General features: G+C 40.6%; 1 protein-coding gene across 1 annotated transcript in view; it reads right to left on the bottom strand.

The window, feature by feature from the left end:
* Positions 1–5799: 5799 nt before the first annotated feature.
* The window catches only part of PENK (proenkephalin), a 191423-nt gene continuing 175038 nt past the window's right edge, over positions 5800–22184 (bottom strand). Inside the window, exon 3 of the mRNA XM_044065545.1 lies at positions 5800–6743. Within this exon, the coding sequence (XP_043921480.1) occupies positions 6081–6743 (663 nt within the window). The 3' untranslated portion in view covers positions 5800–6080. The remainder of the gene's footprint in view (positions 6744–22184) is intronic.

The raw sequence follows: 22184 nt of genomic DNA, 5'->3' as shown, positions 1-22184 counted from the left end.
TAAAATCAGCAATTAGCTGAAACACCTGGTGTTTATAAGGGTCATTTGCATATATCTCATGTGCCTCTCGCTCATTAAAAGTTCTAGCTTGGTTGGAGTTTTCATTTAGTTTTTACTGATTGTTTTGTTGTATGACCTTCTCACTCATCATTTTAGTTTGTTATTTGGGATATTTTGCAGTCACCCTAATGATAATGGACATCAGCTGGGTATAACAGATCTGTGTTTCTTATGCTTAGTCAAATGCTCTGTATGTGCTGTGGAGGTCATAATGAGTCTGAAATATGCATACCCGCAGCTAGTGGAGTTTGGTGTTATTGGCCTGAAATTGTCCATTAAAATGATAAAACAAGTTGTGGAAATTCAGAATTGCGATTTGGCTGAAATATCTGCTGTTCATTTGCATGTATTCTATGTGCCTCTGATTCAAGAGGTTTGAGAGGTCACTCATTGGAAGTTCCAGCTTGGCTGGAGTTTTCATTTAGTTTTTAATCATTGTTATCTGAGGAATCAAGTTTTAAAAAATATTTTTTTTATTTCAGATGACAAGGACCACAGTCAAAACAGAGCGATGTTCATCGAGGGGATGCACAGGCTTGAAAAGCAGCAGGAGAGAAGTATGTTGATTATTTTATGTATATTGTGTACTGAAATGCATATTCCAGTGTTTTCAGGCCTGTAATTTTCAAATTAACATGTTTATTGATTAGAATGCAGGAATATCCATCATGCAACAGTACTGTAAGTGAAATCAAGAAATGGTAGCTGCCATTACAACTGTGTATAAAATCTTACAGTGTTGCTATATTATGTATTTTTGATCCATTTTGCCAGCACACATTTTTAGCAGTACATCCACAACCTAAATGGTTGTTTGTTGTGTCTATCTGTCAGTTTTAAAGTGAATACTTTGCATGCAAGTGCTGTGGTTATTGTTTAGGATGCACGGTTTGGCTTATTTGTATGGTTGGCTGCATTTTCTGATGTGTGATCTGTTGCACATAGCCTACTTGTTCACAGAATGAATGGAATCCTGCTGTGTATTAGATTTGCAGACTCTGTGGAATGGCCTTCAGTTCAACATTGGTATTACATCTCCTTTACACACAATAGCTGTGTTTGTAAAAACAATGTTATAGCCTAGTTGATACTTGAGAAGGTACCCGTTTGATAACAGCAGTTCATAATCAGCGCAATTTGCAGGTCATTATTGGTATTGTTTCTGTCTCCAAATGCTTGTTATTTTTTTTTTAAACACTACTATAGCCTAGGTTGCCTGACACTTGAGTGGGTACCCATGACAGAAGCAGGTTATAATGAGCACACCCTGCAGGTCAGCATTGGTATTGTTTCTGTCTCCAAACCCTTGGTTGTTTTTTTGTAAGCACTGCTATAGCCTATGTTGACATACACTTGAGCAAGTAACTATTTGATTGCAACAGTTCATTATCAACAAGCATATTCACATTTTTTCAGGCTACTGATTTCTGATTATTTTTGAAGATAATGCGTACAGTTGTACACATGCAATTCTGTTAGATATATTAGATTATATGTTTACAACTCTGTTGAATGAACATATTACATTGTTTTTTGGTGTTGTACTCATTATATTGATGTGTGCTCAGCCAAATATCATGCTGCCTGTCTCAGAAGTTTGTCATATGGTTTGACTGTTGTCCACAATATTGTCTGATACCTTTCTCCTCATTTTTACAATGGCACATTTAGTCTGCTCATGTAAATCATTGAATGCAGACAGCAAAGTATGTTTTTTGAACATTCATACAGTTTTACAAAGCTAATGACCAATGTGTGTGTTTGTGTAAGTATATAGAATTGTTCAGTAAAGAATACTGTGTTCTTTTTAGGAGTATGACATATAGGGCCAAAGTTAAATCTGTCCATAATGGATGTCTCTTAGTCCCTATGTAAATTGTCATCATAATGATATTGTGTTGTGCTTTGATTTTCATGGGACTGTTTTGCATTACAGACATTTTTTCTTTTCTGTTGTCTTTTGCAATTAATATCTGTAGAGCATGGTACCTGAGAACACTCAATCCAAAGACGACAATATGTACATGCAAGGCCACTGCCATATTCTTCTGAAGGAGACAGTAATGAAGATTATGATGATGCTGAGGCACCTGGACCCATCCCTGCCTGAGACATCCTGCATGCACCCTGGAGAAGACAATGACATGACCATGATAGAGATGATTTTCAGGAGGAGATTTGTGAGGTCATGACTGATGAGTTCTGAACACAGATGAGGGATGATGGGGACATTCTTTGATGAGATGGCATAGGCTATGTGGGATTTGTTCAGGATGATAGCTTGTGAGATCATTTGGGAGTCTGAGCCAAATCAGCCTGGTCCCTTCAGTTGGTAGGTATTACCTGTATGCTCCACTTATGTTATGCTGCCAACATGGTGACTGTCATTTACTTGATTGGACTATTTATGCACTCTTGTGCATGCATATCATGTATCTGTCATGCTTATGTGTTATTATTGTGTGACATTTACTTTGGTTTCAGTCTATGCATGGCACATATTAACACATTACACTCTCCACACACATTCTACTGTCTATGCATTATGGCAGTAAACCTATTGATAGTGCTGCAATAGGCAGCCTGTAAACACATGTGTTACTGGGGCAACTGACAGAAAACATATGTTGTCCATACTCCCCATCACTAACAGTGTGATATGTGTTGTATTATTGTTTTGCCATATCAGATATGTGCAACATACAGACATGTCATTCCACATGTTTTGGGATGACATTTGTCATGATGTCCCACTGTCATGATGTGGTGTTGTGTCATGGTTTATCAGTGCTGATGCCATGTGGGACCTTATACAGGTATAGCCTATGTGCAGTCCTCCTTTTGTGACTGCATCAGGCAGCAAGGTAATGTTAATGTGTACACACCGTTATAGATTCTACATTCTGTCACAGTACATTATACCATATTTGTTGTATGTAGCTTTTTCCATATCCATGATGTAGTGACATAGGTGTATACCTTCCATAAATAGTTGTACATATTATGACTGTATCTAAATGTGCATATAGTTGGATACATACTGACACAGAAATATACCTTTGACAAGTGATTATTCAGTGATTTACTGCTGATGTGATGTAATGATGCTCACTAGAGTGTCCTCTGATCTGTAATGAGCAGGGTGGTTGACATACACCTGTGTTTCTTTATTTGACATTTGCATGACAGGATATGTGTATGTGATTGCAATTTTTAGCTTACTTACCTATGCATGTTGATGAGAAATGATTGTACACTACTGTGTATGTGTGTTTTATATATGTACATTTCTGTGGACATCAGAAATTCATTTGGCATATATTTTCATTTGTTTAAATGTATGCCTGTGTGGCTTCTACAGCACCCTGTGTGCTCTACACATGCATTTGCATTATATCAACTTACCATGTCCTGCTGATGTGGTCACAGGTTGTACACCTCCCTCCAACCTTAATATTTTCCTAGTATTTTTTGCAGATATGTTTGCCTTTGTTAAACCACTGTCCATTGCCATTTATTAATTTGACACAGTGAACATGTGCCACGTCTATGCCCATTGTACAATACAGGACATGTACAGACAAGTTGCTGGGTAATACTTGCAATACGTCCTTATTCTCATTACACTTGTGTGTTACCCAGTTTAGTTTTTTTTCACATCCATTTGCACAACCTGCTATATTCATTATTCTGCACCGTTACATTTTTAACATATTATATGTCATTAGTGTATGTTTGTGTATTGACCTTGATTTCATGTACATTCTATTTATGCCACCTACGCACATACATACACATGTTCACCTGTGTGTTGCCTTTGCCACAGCATATGAGTGTAACATACACACATTCCATTACATGTTTGTTTGGGTTGTGCACACCTACTTGTGTATGTAGCAGCCTTCACTGCTTTTCTGCAGTACTTCTGTTTAGTACTCTGCTTGGTTGCTTGCCTTCCCCATGCATTGTCATAGGTTTGGTTCTGTCCTCTGGAGTTGACTTGCATTTGCTCCTCTGTGATATTGCTCTCCTTACACCTGCACTGTTGGCAGACTATTATTACTCTACAAAGCACATTTACCATTGGTCATAGACATCCAGGTATGACTGCCACATAGTACTAGTGCACAGGTACATATGTATTTTTACATTCGCCATGGCTGGTATGCATCCCCACCCTGTTCGTCAACTTTCCATTGCCCATGTTTTGCAGTGTCCTGTCTGTATAATGTATCTGTCCTTACTGTTTTTCTCTAACCGTTGTCTGTCTTGTGTTGTGCTATTTGTTCTGTGGGTATACCTGCTGTGATTGCCTTCACCTCCTCTATCCTTTTCTTTACCTTTCCTTCTATTCTTGAAAAAACAGAAAAAATGCATCCTATTCACACCAATTAAAAAAATGCCCATGTCCCTAAGACCTTCCCATAGATTTTTGTAATCCAACATCCCTCTTTTTTGTTCCTTTTCTTCACCCATACCCCACATCTTCTTTTCTGCCTCCCACTTTCCTTGTGTGGGTGCATTACTTGTGTTCCCCACACAAGTGCTGAGCCCATTATTAGTGCCTGTTAGCTATGGTGATGTGGCTGAGATTGCCCTCACCTTTAATTTTTTTTAATAAGAAAATTTATGGATTCCATGGAAATTCTAAGTCCAAGCTGATTTCTTTTAATAGTACATACATAGAGATACTTGTAGTTGTCTCTGAGTTTAGTGTAATGAGCGATGTGAGTATACATGTATTGTTTGGAAGCACATGTCATAAGTTAGTGGATGAGATGTTTCTGTGTGTACTCCTGCAAATTTATGTTACAGATGCCATGCAGCTTACTTTGGGATATTTGGCATTTTTAATGTGTGTTTGTTGGGGTTTACCACAGATGAGTCAATTACATTCTGTAGTGGTCCATAACTTTAATGTACATACTTTGTTATATTTCTAAACAACTATCAGGATTCTTGAATTGTGATCATCTTTCTGTTTGCTTGGTAATGTACAACCATTTCTTATAATTATGGATTACTTGCACATTTCTATAGTGCGCAGTTGGAACTGGGATGCTCCACTGTGTGCCGAGGTATTCTGAGTTTCTTGTTGCACATAAGCATACTACAATTTTAGCCACAAGTTTCACACTGATATTGGCGTAATGTGCTGGTTTCCGTAAGCTTTCAGGAACCCAGCACACTGTCTGCTATTTCTCTCTCTTTCCCTGCCACACTACCAAATGGAAAATAATCTACACTACAACTGGCTTAGATTTATAAGGTCACCTTGAAAATATGGTATATAATAGTTTATATATTGTGATGTGATTTGTAAATATATAAATACTGCTTGATTATTCATGTACTCCTCAAATTTATGCACATTGTTTAAAATATCATGTATTCTACAAATACCTGTGTACTGTTTACAAACTGTCATTCTATATGTAATTTTGATAATTTTTACAAATAATTTAAGGAGCATTTCTCCCAGGGACTCTGCTGAAAAAGATTTTAGCTAAACCCAGTTGGACTTTCCAGGAAAACAAAGGCAAAATAAAATAAAATAAAGATTCCCCAGCACCATTAGTAAAGACCATTGTAGATATGGGAAACTCTCAGCATAACATGGTGTGACAAGCCTTTTTTTTCTTAAGCTGGCAAATACTGTCTGTTTAACCAAAATAGTTATTTCATAATATGTGTGACTCAAAAAAGTAAAGCAATTAAATTACAATTCACAGTCCAATGTGCAATTAAGATGACAAATTTATTTTATGTACAGCTAAGCAGTAGGAGTTAAATCTATATTTAAATGCAAAAATAGATAACATTTAACAAACATTGATTTGAGCCTGAAAACTACAGTACGACTTAAATATGACTTAACAGACATAGGTTCTTCACTTTTAAATAACAAAAATCTTAAAATAAGAGGCTGAATTTTATTTTAACTAGACAGTAAAAAACTGTACAGTGCAAGCAACACAGTACAATAAATATGATAAATAAGTCAGTCTTTTGTTTGGCTTCTAATATCCCATAAATCCACCATATCTTTTTTCAGTGTCAGGATCTTCTGTTGAATTCATTTCACTATCTTCTTCAGAGAATAAAGGGTCAGTAAAGCGCCTCATAAAACCACCATATCGTTTTTGGTTGTCCAGCTTCCATTCTGGCCTGCCTACTCTTCTCATAAAACCACCATATCGCTTTTGAAGGTCTTTGGCCATATCTTCTTGATCTGTACTTCTCTTAAGGCTTCTCATGAAACCCCCATATCTTTTCATTACGTTGTTTTCCTTACCAGTATTCTCCATATAATAGTCACCCTCTCTGTTGTCACCACCAAAGAGGAGATCCCTAAGAAGGTCAGAAGAATCTGTCAAGGAACCAGTTTCTGGATCCTTCTTCATAAAACCCCCATATCGTTTGGCCAGTATTTCTCTTCCATTGTTTTCACTTTCAGGCTCAAGATGATAGAGTTCATCCATTTTCTTCATAAATCCACCATACCTTTTCATAAACCCACCGTACCGTTTGGCCAGCAGACGCTCAAGACTTTCTTTCTCATTTTCTGTAGATGTGCTTTCTCCTTCTTGTGTACCTTCTGATTTGCCTGCCTGCAGTAATTCTTTGCACATGTCCCAAGTTTTGGTAGATGACAATTTGCCTTCACATTCTAGGGTACAGGACTATAAAGGAAGACAAAAGAAAGTCATCACTTAAGGGGAATTTGTGAAAAAATGCCAAAACAGTAAAACAGCACATACTCACTTACATATACATATACATGGTACTCATGGTCATCAAGATATCTGTTTTATGTTTTTTTTTTTTTCTTTTAATAACTGAAATCAGCATCATGTACTGGCTGAGGTGGCAATATATAGGCAAGAATGCAAACACAGAGAAGGAGGCCAGAAAAACTGGGGATTATACATGTCTTTATAGTCATATGCAATTAAAAATCAAAACTGCTTTAAGTATCTTACTGTCAATGAGAATGCCCAAAAGGAAATTGCCTAGACTGTTTTTGTGATAAGAAAATGGAGAAACTATGTCATGCATAGACAATGTGCAAAGAGTACTAATTGTGTTGATCACTGGCTGAATACAGTCAGCATAACAAGGAATCACAGATTATGGATTAAAGGAAAGGCATGAGAAAGCTAACATAAAAATGCTAGAACTTGATGAGATCGATATAGTTTACAAAAAACATACCAAAGTCTTAAGGTGTGAATTATTGCTGAAGAAGTCAGCTCTGTGGTATGAATGATAGAGAGATGACTACAACCCAGATGGCCCAGGTTCAGTCAGCTGATACAGAGCTAACTACAGCCCAGATGAGTCAGGTTCAGTCAGCTGATACAGAGCTGACTACAATCCAGTTGACTCAGGTTCAGTCAGCTGATAGAGAGCTGCAGGAAAAAAGATGAGACATAGCACCAAGGCTGTCGTGAGACAAACACATCATGTTAGAACCAAATTCTTTAATACAAACAAATAAAAACCCAAGTAGCATAAAGCAAGGTTCAGGGTGGATAAGTGATTTTGGTAAAAAAACTTCTTCAGATCATCTGAAGAAGGTTTTTCACCGAAAGTGCTTATCCACCCTGAACCTTGCTTTATGCTACTTGGAATTTTATTTTCCTGCATTTCTCTACTTATTGAGACCACCTTTGGTAAAGTAGCGTTTTTGTTTTTATGTAAGCTGATAGAGAGCCGACTACAACCCAGATGACAGATTCTGTCAGCAGACTTCCTAGAAGAGCTGACTGCAGAAAGAGAAGAGTTAAGCAACTGTGCCCACTCACTTCTCCTGGGGGGTCTATATCATATGAGTGAATCGCACACATTGCGAACGCTCATAATATTGAATGTACCGGACCTCGAAAGTGCTTTTTCTGAGATTGTGGTACAGTGAAGAATGGGATATTTGCCCTTTCCTTACTGTAGTGCAGTCTTTGAGTTGGACTATATCTTTAGTGGGGGGTGTGGGAGGCACAGCCTCCCACAATAGGAAGTTTGGGGTCTGGTACGTTCGATATTATGAGTGTTCGCAATTTGTGCAATTTGGTCATATGATATAGACCCCAATATGGGTGCACATTCTTGAGTTTCTCTGTGTAAACTGGAAAACTGATGGTGCCATCTATTTAGAGGTGGGGCTGGGGATGTCTGTGGCCTTATGTCACATAAATGTTTCATTGGAGTTTCAAGGCCACATAGTGTACAGTCCATGAACAACTCACCAACACTGACTCTCAGTCTCTATTTCCTTTCTTAAGGAGGGAGAAGTCAGTTAGTCCATGGATTAATTTGGGAGGACTAATCCAGGCATGTAGGTTTTGTCTGAAGGAAGGTATTGAATCCCACTGTCTAATCTGCAGAGGATGTTTATTTACAGAACGGGAGGTGCTGAATGATGAATTTATCTCTCTAAAGCATTCTGTTTATCTGTTAAAGAAGGTTTATATCTCTGCTTCTAATTACCTGAGTTGTTTTACTTATTGAGCTATACAAGGTCAAGGACCACCAGATCTCTAAAGGCATAGAAATCAAGGCACTGATCCCCTGTCAGGAGTCAATAAGACACAGAATAGAGGCAAGACTTCCAGTCTCTTCTGGTAACTAAGGTTCTTATGATCAGAGATTTTTTTTTGTTAGGAACCTCTGGGGCTTTTGAGTTTATGCATATGTCTTGTGAAATACTTACAGAATAAAGCCATGTACTCTACAATGTGGTCTGATCAGTGCTGAATAAAGTGGAATGATAATCTCACTGGATTTGGGTGAAATATGTTTGCAATCAGTTCTGCTAACTGGAAGGATTACTTGACTACAGTTGCCTCTCAAAGGACAGGGAACTGTCAAGGCATGTGTCTAGGCTCCTGGCTATCATTTTGCTTAGTAAGAGGTTCTTTATATTCTGTATTTTATGTGTAATTCTGTTTTCTGACAGAAACCATACTATACCTTTAGCATTTGCTTTAAGCTCATTTCTGTACACCAGGTATTAACTATAGTGAGTTCTTTTTGAAGATTGCAAATTTCTTTACTCCCTAATAGTTTTCTTCCCAGAGCTAACCAGTGTCAGAAAACTAATTCTATTCCTTTTTCTTCTGTACAATATTTTCATTTCTCTCACACATCTGCTATATGTACAACCCTGGTTCCTGCATAGATATTGCAAGAACAGTCTTACTGAAAAACGATTACTATAAACTTGCCTTACTGCTTTCACAGGGGTGTTGGTGAGCTCTCCTCACCTTCCATTCCCCACCCAAATCAATGTGTTTTTTTCATCATTCAATAAACAGGTACAATCTGAGTGTGTTGCTGAGCAAGGCACCATTTTTAAGATCATCCAAAGGGAATGGATTTCCAGGTCTCGCTTACCCATAGGCTTTAATATTAACTGCTATCATAAAAATGATTGTGTTTCTGTAAGACAGCCATTGCTGCATGCAGTATCTATGAACCTTTGCATCTATAATGTTTATATGTTAAATGACAGTGACATCTCTGTGTTGCAATACTAAATAATTGCTTATTTGTCTAAAATCAGTTCTTGGATTAGGGGCACTGCATAAACGAGCTGACTAAATTCAGAAAGAGCTTGCAGTCCTTGCTGTTTGTAGTGTGTTGACTGCAAACCATTGGAATCTAAGCTAAATACATTTAAATATGCACAGTAGCATTTTGCAGCACAGCTCAATTTATACAACCCAGTATTCTATAAAAGATGAGCAGGAAGTAGTGGCCATGGCCTACCTCGTGTTTTTTGTGCTAAGGTCTGGAAAAAATATATATAAATAAATAAATATCCTAAAATGACCATTCTAGCACAGTTGTAAGCTGTAAGCTGTGTGACTAAAAAAATTCCAAAAGTGCTTTACCCAGACGCTGTGAATTTTATGTGCTCCCCCTAAAACATAGTAGTTTCTTGCTGAATTGATCACAGATCTTCCTAGGCTTGAATTTCACAGTGCATATCAGTCTTAGAAGCTAGTATGTGTTATTTGTGAATGAAAATGAACTAGCTTTAATAGAATAAAATTGAGATGAAGGAAATGCTGCACTGTTTATTAGTGATATGAACTGCTTTACACTTGTCAAGCTGAACTATATATGTGTGTGTTTATAGCCTGTCCTGAATGCTATAAATGTATAACTGAAGTGGTAATTTGGTTTTACAAAATTTTAAATCTGGATAACTGCATAAATAGCTAAGCTACTTTAGAAGTGTAACTATAAATTTACAAACTTAAAATAATCATTCAGTAATTGTGCATAGATGTCATTACTTAGTTGTTATTAAGAATATGGAGTTATTACTGTTTATATCATGACAAATGCTACCTTCTATTTTTCTCACATTTTTCAGAGTGAATGTGGTTAAATTCAGGAAGCAAAAAAGGTAATTTTCCTTCTAATTGCAAGTGCATTCAAACACCTGACTAGAAAGGTCTCCCTCCAAAAAATACTGCCACAAAATGATATGAAGTGCAGGTTTTAAAGAGTCAATATAGCCTTAAAGATCCTGCAATGGAGAGAACCAACCCTCCACTCTCTTCCAGTTGAATTCACATTCCTAATAGCTATATCTTTCCTCCCTACTAGCTTTCTTCATAGCTATCCAGTGTTAGAAAACTAATTATGTTCTTTTTTCTTCTGTATAATATTTTCACTTCTGTCATACATCTGCTACACCCCAGGTCCTAGAGTGACACTACATGAAAAGTCTTACCTGGAATTAGCCACTCTAAATAGATATTTTTCTGACATGCCTTACTGCTGTCACAGGGGTGTCAGAACACTCCGTTCACCCTTGCTATGTTGAGGTTCACGTCACTACTCTACCCTACCCCAATTCCCACCCACCCCCACATACTTTACAGTAATAGCACATCACACCACTCCCACATTAGCAACACATCAAATAAAATTGCACTCTTAACCATAACTCCTCCCACCCATTTCTTGGACCAACAGCTAACATATTCATCTCCGTACTAACCTATCAACATTTTTAATAATGATCCCTCTTTTCACCCTAACCTTTTACTCCTTTTCATACTCACATACCCCACTATATATGAACATTCCCTACCTAGGCAACATATTAATCATCTACAATATCCACCCATCTACAAAATTACAGTTGTGTACACTTACCATAAATGTAGATGCTTGAGTGTATTCACTGTTGCAGTCATTACATTAGGGTAATCCTGCTCCAGGTTGCCCTCAGCCAGCCTGAATTCCAAAGTCTTGGGTCCTGCGTTGGCTGCTGTCACTCCTTCCCTGACGTCAGGTCGTCAGGGGTATAAAAGAAGCAGCCGACACCATTTTCTTCAGTTTTTCTTGCCCCAGATGTCAGGTGCCCCCAAAAAGGGTAGCCAAACTTTATATATATATATATATATATATATATATATATATATATATATATATATATATATATATTTATATTCAGAAATACACCAATATAAATTTTACCTTCATCTATAAGCAAATACACCACATAGGTAATATAAGTCAGAGAAGGAAAAATAAGATCCAAAAGAAAAAAGGGGGAAGGTGGGTGGGTAACCTGGACTGCAACAGTGAATACACTAGAACATTTACATTTATGGTAAGTGTACACAACTGTAATATGTTCTTCGTGTTTCGCTGCTGCAGTCATTACATTTGGGTAGAGTCCCAAAGCTATGGTTGGGAGGCTGGAACTAGACAGTAGTAGGAGCGGCTATGAGGCCCTGCAGGACTGCAGTGGCAAAGCCTGCCCTGGATTTAGAGTAGAGTGGCAGATGATAATGCTTTGTGTAGGTGTGCAGTGAACTCCAAGTAGCTGCCTCTAAAATGTCTCTGGTTGGTACTCCCCTGAGAAAGGCTGCTGAGGTGGCTGCAGCTCTGGTAGAATGTGGCCTAATGCCTTTAGGCACTGGCTTGCCATGGTGTAAGTAGCAGAAATGAATGCAGTGGCCTAATAGTCTTTCCTGGCAGTCATTGTGCCTGCAGATGTACTTGGTAAGTCAAAGCTGTGTCGCACAAGGTCATGGCTAGTCTGTAAAGGGGGTAAGAATGTGTGTCCCCCTACTTGTTTATATACCACATGACCATGGTGTTGTCTGTCTTTATCAGTAGTTGTTCCAGTTGAAGTAGGTCCTTGAAGGCTATCAGTGCATTTTGAACAACTAACATCTCTTTTTGATTGATATGTAGATGCATTTGGTTTGAGGACCATGTGCCCTGAATGCATCTTCCTGCCATGTGGGCTCCCCAGGCATAGTCTGATGCATCCGTTGTTAGTGTCTGTCTGGCTGGAGGTAATGTGAATGGCTGTCCCTTGTTCTGGTGACAAGCCTTTGCAGGCAGGGAATGAGAGTAATTATAGTTTCCAGGCTGTGGCAATGTTGAGTCCAAACACTTTTTAGGTACCATTGAAGTTTCCTCATATGCAGTCTTGCATATGGAATTAGTAGGATGCAAGAGGCCATGAAGCCCAAAGCCTGCAGAATTTTTCTTGCAGATAACTGGGCCTTTGTTGCCAGCATTTTGAAGTAGGTAGTCAGTTGCCTTTGTTTGTCTGGCGTGAGATAAGCCATCTGGGCAGTTGTATTCAAGTTTGCACCCAGGAATATTATCTCTTGTGAGGGTACTAGTTTTGATTTCTTTATGTTGACTGTGTACCCTAGGCATGTTAGAAGTATTTTCACAAATGCCAGACGTTGAAGAAGAATGTCCTTGTTCAATGCTCATGTAGACAGTCGTCCAAGTAAGGATATATTTTTATTCCTCTTTGTCTGTAGAATGCAATTACTGGTGCCAGGCACTTTGTAAAGACTCTGGGCACAGTAGATAAGCCAAAGGGCAGTGCAGAGAATTGGTAATGCATTGAACCAGCCTTGAATCTTAGGTATCTTCTGCATGATTGTCTGATTGGAACATGCAGGTATGCCTCTTTTAGGTCTAAAGTCACAAGCCAAGCATTCTTGCCCAGCATGGGCAGAAGCTGCTGCAAGGTCAACATTTTGAATTTCGGAATATCCAGGAAAGTGTTCAGAATAGATAAGTCCAGTATCGGCCTCCAGGCCTTGTCCTTTCTGGGTACCAAAAACAGTCTTGAGTAAAATCCTTGCCCCTGCTCTTGCTCTGGTACTTGTTGAATGGCCCCCATGTCCATGAGGGATGAGACTTGTTTTTGTGCCTCTGCCCATTGATTTTTTGGCAGATCTGGCCAGCCGTTTGCCTTTGGCAGAGTATGGAAATGGAACTTGTAGCGTTGTGACACTATATTTAAACCCACTTGTCCTGGGTTATGATGTGCCAATTTTGAGCAAAAAGTGCTAATTTTCCCCCTAAGGGTGCTGCTAGAAGATAAGTGCTTGGTGCAGGCAGGGGAAGTTATTGGGAATGTTTTCTGTATGTTTGTGAGATATCTTCTCCAGCTTTGGAGGTAGAAGCACCCCATTGCTTGGGCCTATAAGAACCTTGCGCCTGGGATCTGCCCCTAGGGCATCTGGATCTGCCCCTTTGAGGTCTGTCTGACATAGGAAAGGACCAAGTCTTTGTAGGCCAATGTCTACTAAACCTAGGTGGCTGTACTTGTAAAAAATCTTTTGATAGTTTGCATAGAATTAGCTTTGTCCTCCATTTTCTTTAACACCTCTTCTGCCTTAACACCAAACAAAGTATCATACTGTAAAGATACATCTAGTAATTTTACTTTAACATGATCAGGCAGATTTTGTTCCTTTAACCAAGCATGCCTCCTAATTACAGAACCCGTAACTGCAGCCCTGCAGGAGGCCTCCAAAGAATCAAAACCACATTGCAAAGTATGTTTTCCAACTTGTTCTGCTGCATACAATAAATCCTGCATTTCCTTGTTTTCTGCACATTCAGAATTTAACATTTTCTGTTTAAGCAATCCCATGAGATGTTGCTGATACTTAAGCATATGAAATTGACAGTTTAAGGCCCTTATAGCCAAAGTTGCAGATGTGTAAACCTTTTTATCCCATCTATCCAGTGCCCATGCATCTCTGTCAGAGGGGGTTGGGTTTTTTGCAGTGGAAGCCTTAACTCCTTTTGGACCCTGTGAAATAGTTTCTGGGTCAGCAGCAGGGTTTCTAAAAAGAAATTTGTGAGAGTCAGGAACCCTGTAATATCTGTCAGGTTTAACAGGAGCTGGGGGTAACGAGTCAGAGGTCAGACTAGACTCCGAAAATACATCATCTACAATGTCTAACACAGGTGGAATGGCTAGAGGCCTGTGCTGAGGTTGTAAAAGAAAATCCCTGAGCCTCTTTTTAGATTCTGAAAAATCTTGGCTCTCCCAGTGGAAATGCTCCCTCATGGTATGCAAGGTTTCCCCAAAGGAATAGTCCTCAGGAGGAGATGCTGAAGGTATAGATTCTTCAGCATCAGAATCCTCATAGGGGGGGGGGGAGAGAATATTCCTGATCAGAAGAGGAATCAGAAGAAATAGAAACCTGATCTGAAGATTCATAGTCAGTGTCTTGCCTAGGCCTCTTATCAGGAGGGGGATGGGAACCCCTGATCAAAGTAATCAAGTCTTCGGCCATTTTGAGCATCTGTATTTTGGGCATAGAGGCCTGAACATGTGGCTCTTGAGTTTGTTTCCTTGCTTTAGAAGGTGCTTTAGTCTTTGCCTTTGAAGTTGGAAGTCATTTTAATGTAAAGATGTTTAGGTCTGAAGACACCCTCAGGAGCCGGTACCTGCTCAGCGGCTCTGGACCCATCTGAGGGATTAGCATCCGAGGCTCCAATACCTTGAGTATCCAGCGGCATGGCCGACTCCACATGAAAGTCGGTAGCGGCCTGCGACTCTAAAGTACCAGGCATTAGGGGTCTCACTGAGAACCAGCGACTGGCTTAGGAGAAGCTTTGTCGTCGGTTTTGGGCCTCGGTTGTTTTTCTCTATCCTTTTCTTTGCATTTTTTGTAAACTCCGGTAGTCGGATGGCTATCCAACGACATTTCAGGATAATTAAACCGGCATCCAAAAAAGTTTAAAGCAAAATCATACCGACGCTTAATAGTGCGTTAGTTAAATCTAGCACAAAACCGACAACCAGTAACGTTGTGATCAGGGCCTAGGCAAGGAATACAGTAAGAATGAAAATCCTTATGAGGTATTTGCTTTCCACAAGAAATACAATTATTAACTTTTTCTGACATTGGTCTGGAGCAAGAAAAAAAGTTTCCCCAACAGGGTACTTAGCTTTATTGAAGACTTCGGATCTGAAACTCAAACACAAAAATCTCAGGAGTCAGCCGACCGGCACTTGCGAACTGCTTCTGCTTAAGGCACCGCGTGGCAAGAAAGACTGAAGAAAATGGCATCAGCTGCTTCTTTTATACCCCTGATGACCTGACGTCAGGGAAGGAGTGACAGCAGCCAATGTAGGACCCAAGACTTTGGAATTCAGGCCGGTTGAGGGCAACCTGCCAGCAGGATTACCCAAATGTAATGACTGCAACAGTAAAACACGAAGTACATCTCCAACAACGATGGACGCGTGGATGGGAAATCGCAAATTCTCCCCTGGGATCTCTTCTGTGTCCCTGCTAGACAGAGGCACAGTAAACTAATCTTAAAGGGTACCTTCTGTGACCTACTTTACAGAGGCACAGTAGGCTAATCTAATAGGGAGGCGGAAGCCAAATACACTCTGGCTAGGCTTATAAATGCCCTAGGGCAGACAGCCTAGTCTCTACCTATGAACCTATGCCATAGACACTACACCCTCTTTTTATAACACCAGTCCAAAACTGTTATTTAAGCTCAAAATTACTAAAATAACAAGTAAACAAAAATGGTTCTCTCCGTGGCTCGACACCTGAATAATAATAAAAGTAAGTGATAATGTGTACCCTAACCTTGGACCATATACAACTATTTCATCCCTTATGATTACTACAAATCCTCCAAACATTGATCTCAATACTCTCTCTCTCTCTCTCTAGTCTCAAAATATTCCATAACAACCTATGGAGTTTATGTAATAAATTACAAAACCCCATGCTTAGCTAACAACTTACTCCCCACATATTCTATTTACCACTGAAACATGGCTAAAACCAGAAATAAAAAAATGAACAAATTCTCCCTAGGTTACAATATACTAAAAAGTACAGTTTTGTACCTACCATAAATGTAAATGTTCGAGTGTATACCCTGCTGCAGTCATCACACTTGGGTTATCCTGTCGTCAGGTGGTCCCGCAGTCGGCCTGAATTCCAAAGTCTTGGTCTGGCTTCGGTTGCTGTCACTTCTTCCCTGACGTCAGTGTGCCAGGGGTATATAAGAGGCATCCGACACCATTTTCTTCAGTTTTTCTTGCCCCAGATGTCAGGTGCCCCCCCCAAAAGGTGGTCAGTAGATAGTACCAATAATAAAAGTTTAGCACAAACAAAGCATCCCTCCAGCTATAAGCAAATACACCACAAAGGTTGTATCAGATTTTAAGGTATTGAAAGGTTATAGTTAGGTCAGAGGGGAATGGAGGAAGGGTAATCTGGACTGCAGCAGGGTACACACTCGAACATCTACATTTATGGTGGGTACAAAACTGTACTATGTTCATCGTGTTACCCTGCTGCAGTCATCACACTTGGGTAGAATCCCAAAGCTAAGGATGGGAGGTGCAGTCAAACAGGGTTAGAGGAGGCTAGAAGGCCCTGCAAAACTGCAGTGGCTAAGCCAACTCTAGTCTTAGAGTAAAGTGGTAAGTGATAGTGTTTGGTGAAGGTGTGTACTGAACTCCAAGTTGCAGCTTCCAGAATATCCTTGGTTGGCACCCCCCTGAGGAAGGCTGTAGATGTAGCTGCTGCCCTGATGGAGTGGGGCCTTATGCTAGCAGGAACTGGTTTTCCATGATGGGTGTAGCAAAAATGTGTGCAATGTCCTATCCATTTGGAAATGGTCTGTTTTGAGATAGCCTTTCCTTGTGATGCTGTAGCATAGGATACAAAAAGCTGGGCAGATTTTCTGAAAACCTTAGTTTTATCCAAGTAGTAACGTAGTTGCCTGTTTGGAATTGGATTCCAATTTTGGAAAGAAGGTGGGTAAATGGATGGTTTGATTTAGAGCCACACTGGATACCACCTTTGGCATAAAGGAGGGGTTACTTCATAGAGAAACTCTGTCTTGATGAAAAATGAGGAAAAGCTCTACTGCCATTAGTGCCTGTAGCTCTGAGACTCTTCTGGCTGAAGTAATTGCTAGCAGCAGGGCAGTCTTCCGTGATATAAACTTTAAGTCAGCTGAGAAAGCTGGCTCAAAAGGTGGCAGCGTAAGTTTTTCCAGAACAAAATTGAGGTCCCAAGTTGGTGTTGGTGCTCTCCTGGGAGGCCTAATGTTTTTGGCCCCTCTGAGATACTGCCTTAGAAGTTGATGTGAAAATAAGGGAGGATCCGTGTTGTAATGAGCTGAAATAGCTGAGGCGTGGATTTTAATAGATGAAAAAGAAAGTCCTTTGTGTAACATCTCAGTTAAATATTGTAGAATCTGAGGTATGTCCGGCTGAAGGGTATTTTGGCCTTTAGCTTGGTTCCAGGCGCAAAATCTTTTCCATTTGTCTGAGTAGGCTTTCCTGGTGCTGGGCCTCCTGGCCTCCAGAATAACATCCATAACAGCTTGTGAAAGAGGAGCTGGCTGGTTGCTTAGGTGATTTGCCATGCAACCAAATTTAAGGTTTTGAGCTGGCTGTGTAGAATCTGACTGCCTTGCTGTGTGAGCAGATGAGGAATTTGTGGTAAAATCCATGGTGGGCCCTGGGCCATGTTCCTTAGTAGTGGGCACCAGTGCTGGCATAGCCAGCCTGGGGCAATGAGTATCATTCGGGGTCTCTCTATCCTGACTTTCAGCAGCACCTTTGTGAGAAGGGGCAATGGAGGAAAGGCATATACTGTCAGCTTTTTCCAACTGAATGAGAGTGCGTCCACCTTCCAAGCTTGAAGGTGAAATGTCCTTGTGCAAAATTTTGACAGCTGATAGTTTTGGGTGTTGGCAAACAGGTCTATGTCTGGGCGCCCCCCATTTTTGAGTTATCATTGCAAATACTTGTGGATCCAGTTTCCACTCATGGAGATCCATGATGTTTCTTCTTAGGTTGTCTGCCAATGTGTTCTTTTTTCCTGGCAGAAATTGAGCTTGTAATTGAACTTGGTAAGCCAGTGCTGTGTTCCACAAGGTCATTGCTTGCCTGCATAGAGGGTAGGAGTGTGTACCCCCTTGTTTGTTTATGTACCACATTACTGTGGTGTTGTCTGTCCTTATTATAAGCTGTCCTGGATGTAAGAGGTCCTTGAAGGCTGTCAGGGCATTCTGTACAGCTAACATTTCTTTTTGATTGATGTGCAGATTCCTTTGATCTGCAGTGTGTGTGCCCCCCAGGCATAGTCCGATGCATCTGTTGTCATAGTTTGCCTGGCTGGGGGTAAGGTGAAAGGCTGACCCTTGTTGAGGTGACATGCCTGTGACCACCATAGAAACTCCTGTTGAAGGCAGGGAATGAGAGGTATCATTGTTTCCAAGCTGTGGCTGTGTTGAGTCCATATGCTTTTTAGGTACCATTGTAATTTCCTCATATGCAGTTTTGCAAATGGTATTAGTAGTATGCAAGATGCCATGAAGCCTAAGGCCTGCAGAATTTGTCTTGCAGGGAGTTGGGTCTTTGTTGCCATTATTTTGAAGTGTTGAGTTAGCTGTAGTTGTTTGTCTGGCGTCAGATAAGCCATCTGGGCCGTTGTATTCAAGCTGGCACCCAGGAATGTCATATTTTGTGAGGGCACTAGTTTTGATTTATTTTCGTTTACTGTGTACCCTAAGCAACTTAGAAGGTGTTTTGCAAAAGTCAGATGTTGTAAGAGAATATCCTTGTTTTCTGCTTGGATGAGGCAGTCGTCCAGGTATGGGTATATCTGAATTCCTCTTTGTCTGCAGTATGCAATTACTGGTACCAGGCATTTTGTGAAGACCCTGGGCGCAGTAGATAAGCCAAAGGGCAGTGCAGAGAAATGGTAATGGGTTGAACCTGCAATGAAACAGAGGTATCTTCCGCAATTTTGTCTGATAGGGACATGCAGGTATGCCTCCTTGAGGTCCAACATTACTAGCCAAGCTTTCTTGCCCAAAATGAGAAGAAGCTGCTGTAGTGTTAGCATCTTGAATTTGGGTACTTGCAAGAAGGTGTTTAGAATTGAAAGGTCCAGAATGGGTCTCCATGCATTGTCCTTTCTGGAGACTAGAAAGAGCCTTGAGTAAAATCCTTGGCCTTGCTCCTGTGTAGGTACCAGTTGAATGGCTCTCATGTCCATGAGAGCTGTAATTTGTTTTTGTGCCTCTGCCCATTGATTTTGTGGCAGGTTTGGCATTCCTTTTATCCTTGGCAAGGTGTGGAAATGGAATCTGTATCCTTGTGAGATAATGTCTAGGACCCATTTGTCCTTTGTGACGATGCACCAGTTGTCTGTAAAAAATGCTAATTTTCCTCCCAAAGGAGCTGCCAAGAGAGTTTTGCTTGGCAGTTTGAGGTTTAAGTCATTGTGTTTGCATTCTAGTAGTTTGGGACCTGTCTTCTCCCTTCTGTGTTGCAGTGCCCCATTGGCGAGGTTTGTAAGGGATTTGTGCTTGTCCTCTGCCCCTTGGGCATCTGTATTTACCTCTCTGTGGTCTGTCAGAAACTGGAAAGGACCAATTTTTTGTTGGCCAATTTCTGCTGAAGCGTGGGGGTTGTACCTGTAAGAAATCTTTGACCATCTGCATAGATTTTGCCTTATCCTCCATTTTCTTTAAAACCTCTTCTGCTTTAACCCCAAATAAGACATCCTGCTGTAAGGGTGCATCTAGTAACTTTGCTTTAACATGATCAGGCAGAGTTTGTTCCTTTAACCAAGCATGCCTACGTATAACAGAGCCAGTAACAGCTGCTCTACAGGAAGCTTCCAAGGAATCAAATCCACATTGTAAAGTATGTTTGCTCACCTGTTCAGCTGCATGCAACAGATCCTGCATTTCTTTGAATTCAGACTGTTGAGGGTGCATGGTCATCTTTTGTTTTATTTGAGACATTAGGAATTGCTGGTATTTCAGCATGTGAAATTGACAATTTAGTGCTCTCACAGCTAGAGTAGCTAAGGTGTAAACCTTCTTCCCCCACCTATCTAGTGCTCTGGAGTCCCTTTCAGAGGGTACAGGATTTTTAGCCATAGAAGCCTTAGCCCCTTTGGGACCCTGGGAGATTGTCTTTGGGTCAGCAACAGGGCTTTTGTAAAGGAATTTGTGTGAGTCAGGCACTCTATAATATCTATCTGGTTTGGCTGGAGCAGGAGGCAGTGAATCTGGATTTAGACTAGATTCTAAGTAAACATCATCCACAATGTCTAAAACTGGAGAGATAGCAAGTGGTCTGTGCTGGGGGAGTAAAAGAAACTCTCAGAGCCTTTTGAGTCGGAGTAGTCCTGACCTTCCCAGTGGAAATGTTCCCTCATGGTATGTAAGGTTCCCCAAAGGAATAGTCTTCAGGGGGAGAAGCTGAGGGAATGGAATCTTCAGCATCAGAATCTTCATAAAGGGGAAAGGAGTAATCCTGTTCCTCAGAGGAGCCTAAGGAAATAGACACTTGATCAGAGGAGGCATAATCCTCCTCTTGTCTAGGCCTTTTGTCTGGGGGGGGGGGGTGGGAACCCTTGATTAAAGAAATCAAATCGTCAGCCATTTTAAGCATCTGTTTCTTAGGCATGGGGCCTTGAACTGGAGACTGATGTGCAGTCTTCTTTGGTTTTAGAGGAGTCTTAAGCTTAGCATAAGATTTTATGGTGAGAGTAGTCGGTCTGAAGACACCTTCTGTAACCGAAGGTGTTTCCGCAGCACCGGCTTCTCCTTCTGCAATGTTGTCGGTAGGGCCTAAAGAAAATGGCTGCGTCGGCCTAGAACTCTCTGCTTGATAATCCGAAGTGGTCTGGGGTTCCAATTCTGCGGTCGCCAGGGGCTGCGTAGGCGCCTCACTGAAAACCGGAGAACCGGTGACCAGCCCAGCCGAGGCTTCGGAGTCTGGCTTGGATCTAGGCTGCCTGTCTTTATCTTTGCATTTTTTATGCACGCCGGTAGTCGGTTGCTCCGATGGCATAGTGTAATTAAATTTCCTACCGAAGTAGTGTCATGCGAAATCAAAGCATCGCTTTATAGTTCACTTATTGAACCTAGCACAAAACCGACAACCAGTGACGTTGTGGTCTGGGCCTAGGCAAGGTATACAATAAGAATGAAAGTCCTTATGAGGTATTTGCTTCCCACAAGAAATGCAATTGTTAACTTTTTCTGACATCGGACTGAGGCAAGAAAAGGTTCCCCAATGGGGTACTTAGCTTTGAAGACTTCGGACTGAAATTCGATTTGAAAATCTCAGGTGTCGGCCGACCGGCACTTGTGAACTGCTTCTGCTTCGGGCACCATGCAGCAAGAAAGACTGAAGAAAATGGTGTCGGATGCCTCTTATATACCCCTGGTGCACTGACGTCAGGGAAGAAGCGACAGAAACTGACGCCGGACCAAGACTTTGGAATTCAGGCCGACCGCGGGACTGCCTGACGACAGGATAACCCAAGTGTGATGACTGCAGCAGGGTAACACGATGAACATCTAGACAGACAACAAAAGAGAGCAAATGAGTAGCTGTTATGTACACCCTACAATATATATATATATCCCAAAGCTTCATAATGCTGAAGTACTAATAACCTCAGTTAAAATAAATTCTAAGAAAAATGTAACAGCCACTCTATATATACCTCCAGGTAAAAATATTTCTGCTTTAGAAAATATCTTATATTGGCTCTCCTCCGTCACCAAGCATGAAACCTTAATTCTAGGTGATGTCAACATTGACTGGAGATCCATTAGTTCTGAAAATCCAAGCAATAATATAAAACTTTACAGGTTAACCTATCTAATTAATGCCACTACGAGTTTCCTTATACAAACTAAAAAGAAACCATACCACACTGGATTCTTTTATCCTATCCTAATATGTATATACCCCATGGGACTTTAGCTAGTTCCCCCAATGACCACCTAGTAACTTATCTAATTACCCA

This window comes from Protopterus annectens, chromosome 3.part0 (genome assembly GCF_019279795.1).
Source record: "Protopterus annectens isolate FY-2018-M chromosome 3.part0, PAN1.0, whole genome shotgun sequence".
Taxonomy (NCBI): Eukaryota; Metazoa; Chordata; order Ceratodontiformes; family Protopteridae; genus Protopterus; species Protopterus annectens.
Note: the sequence above shows the minus strand (reverse complement) of the source record. Positions and strands in the feature narration are given on the sequence as shown.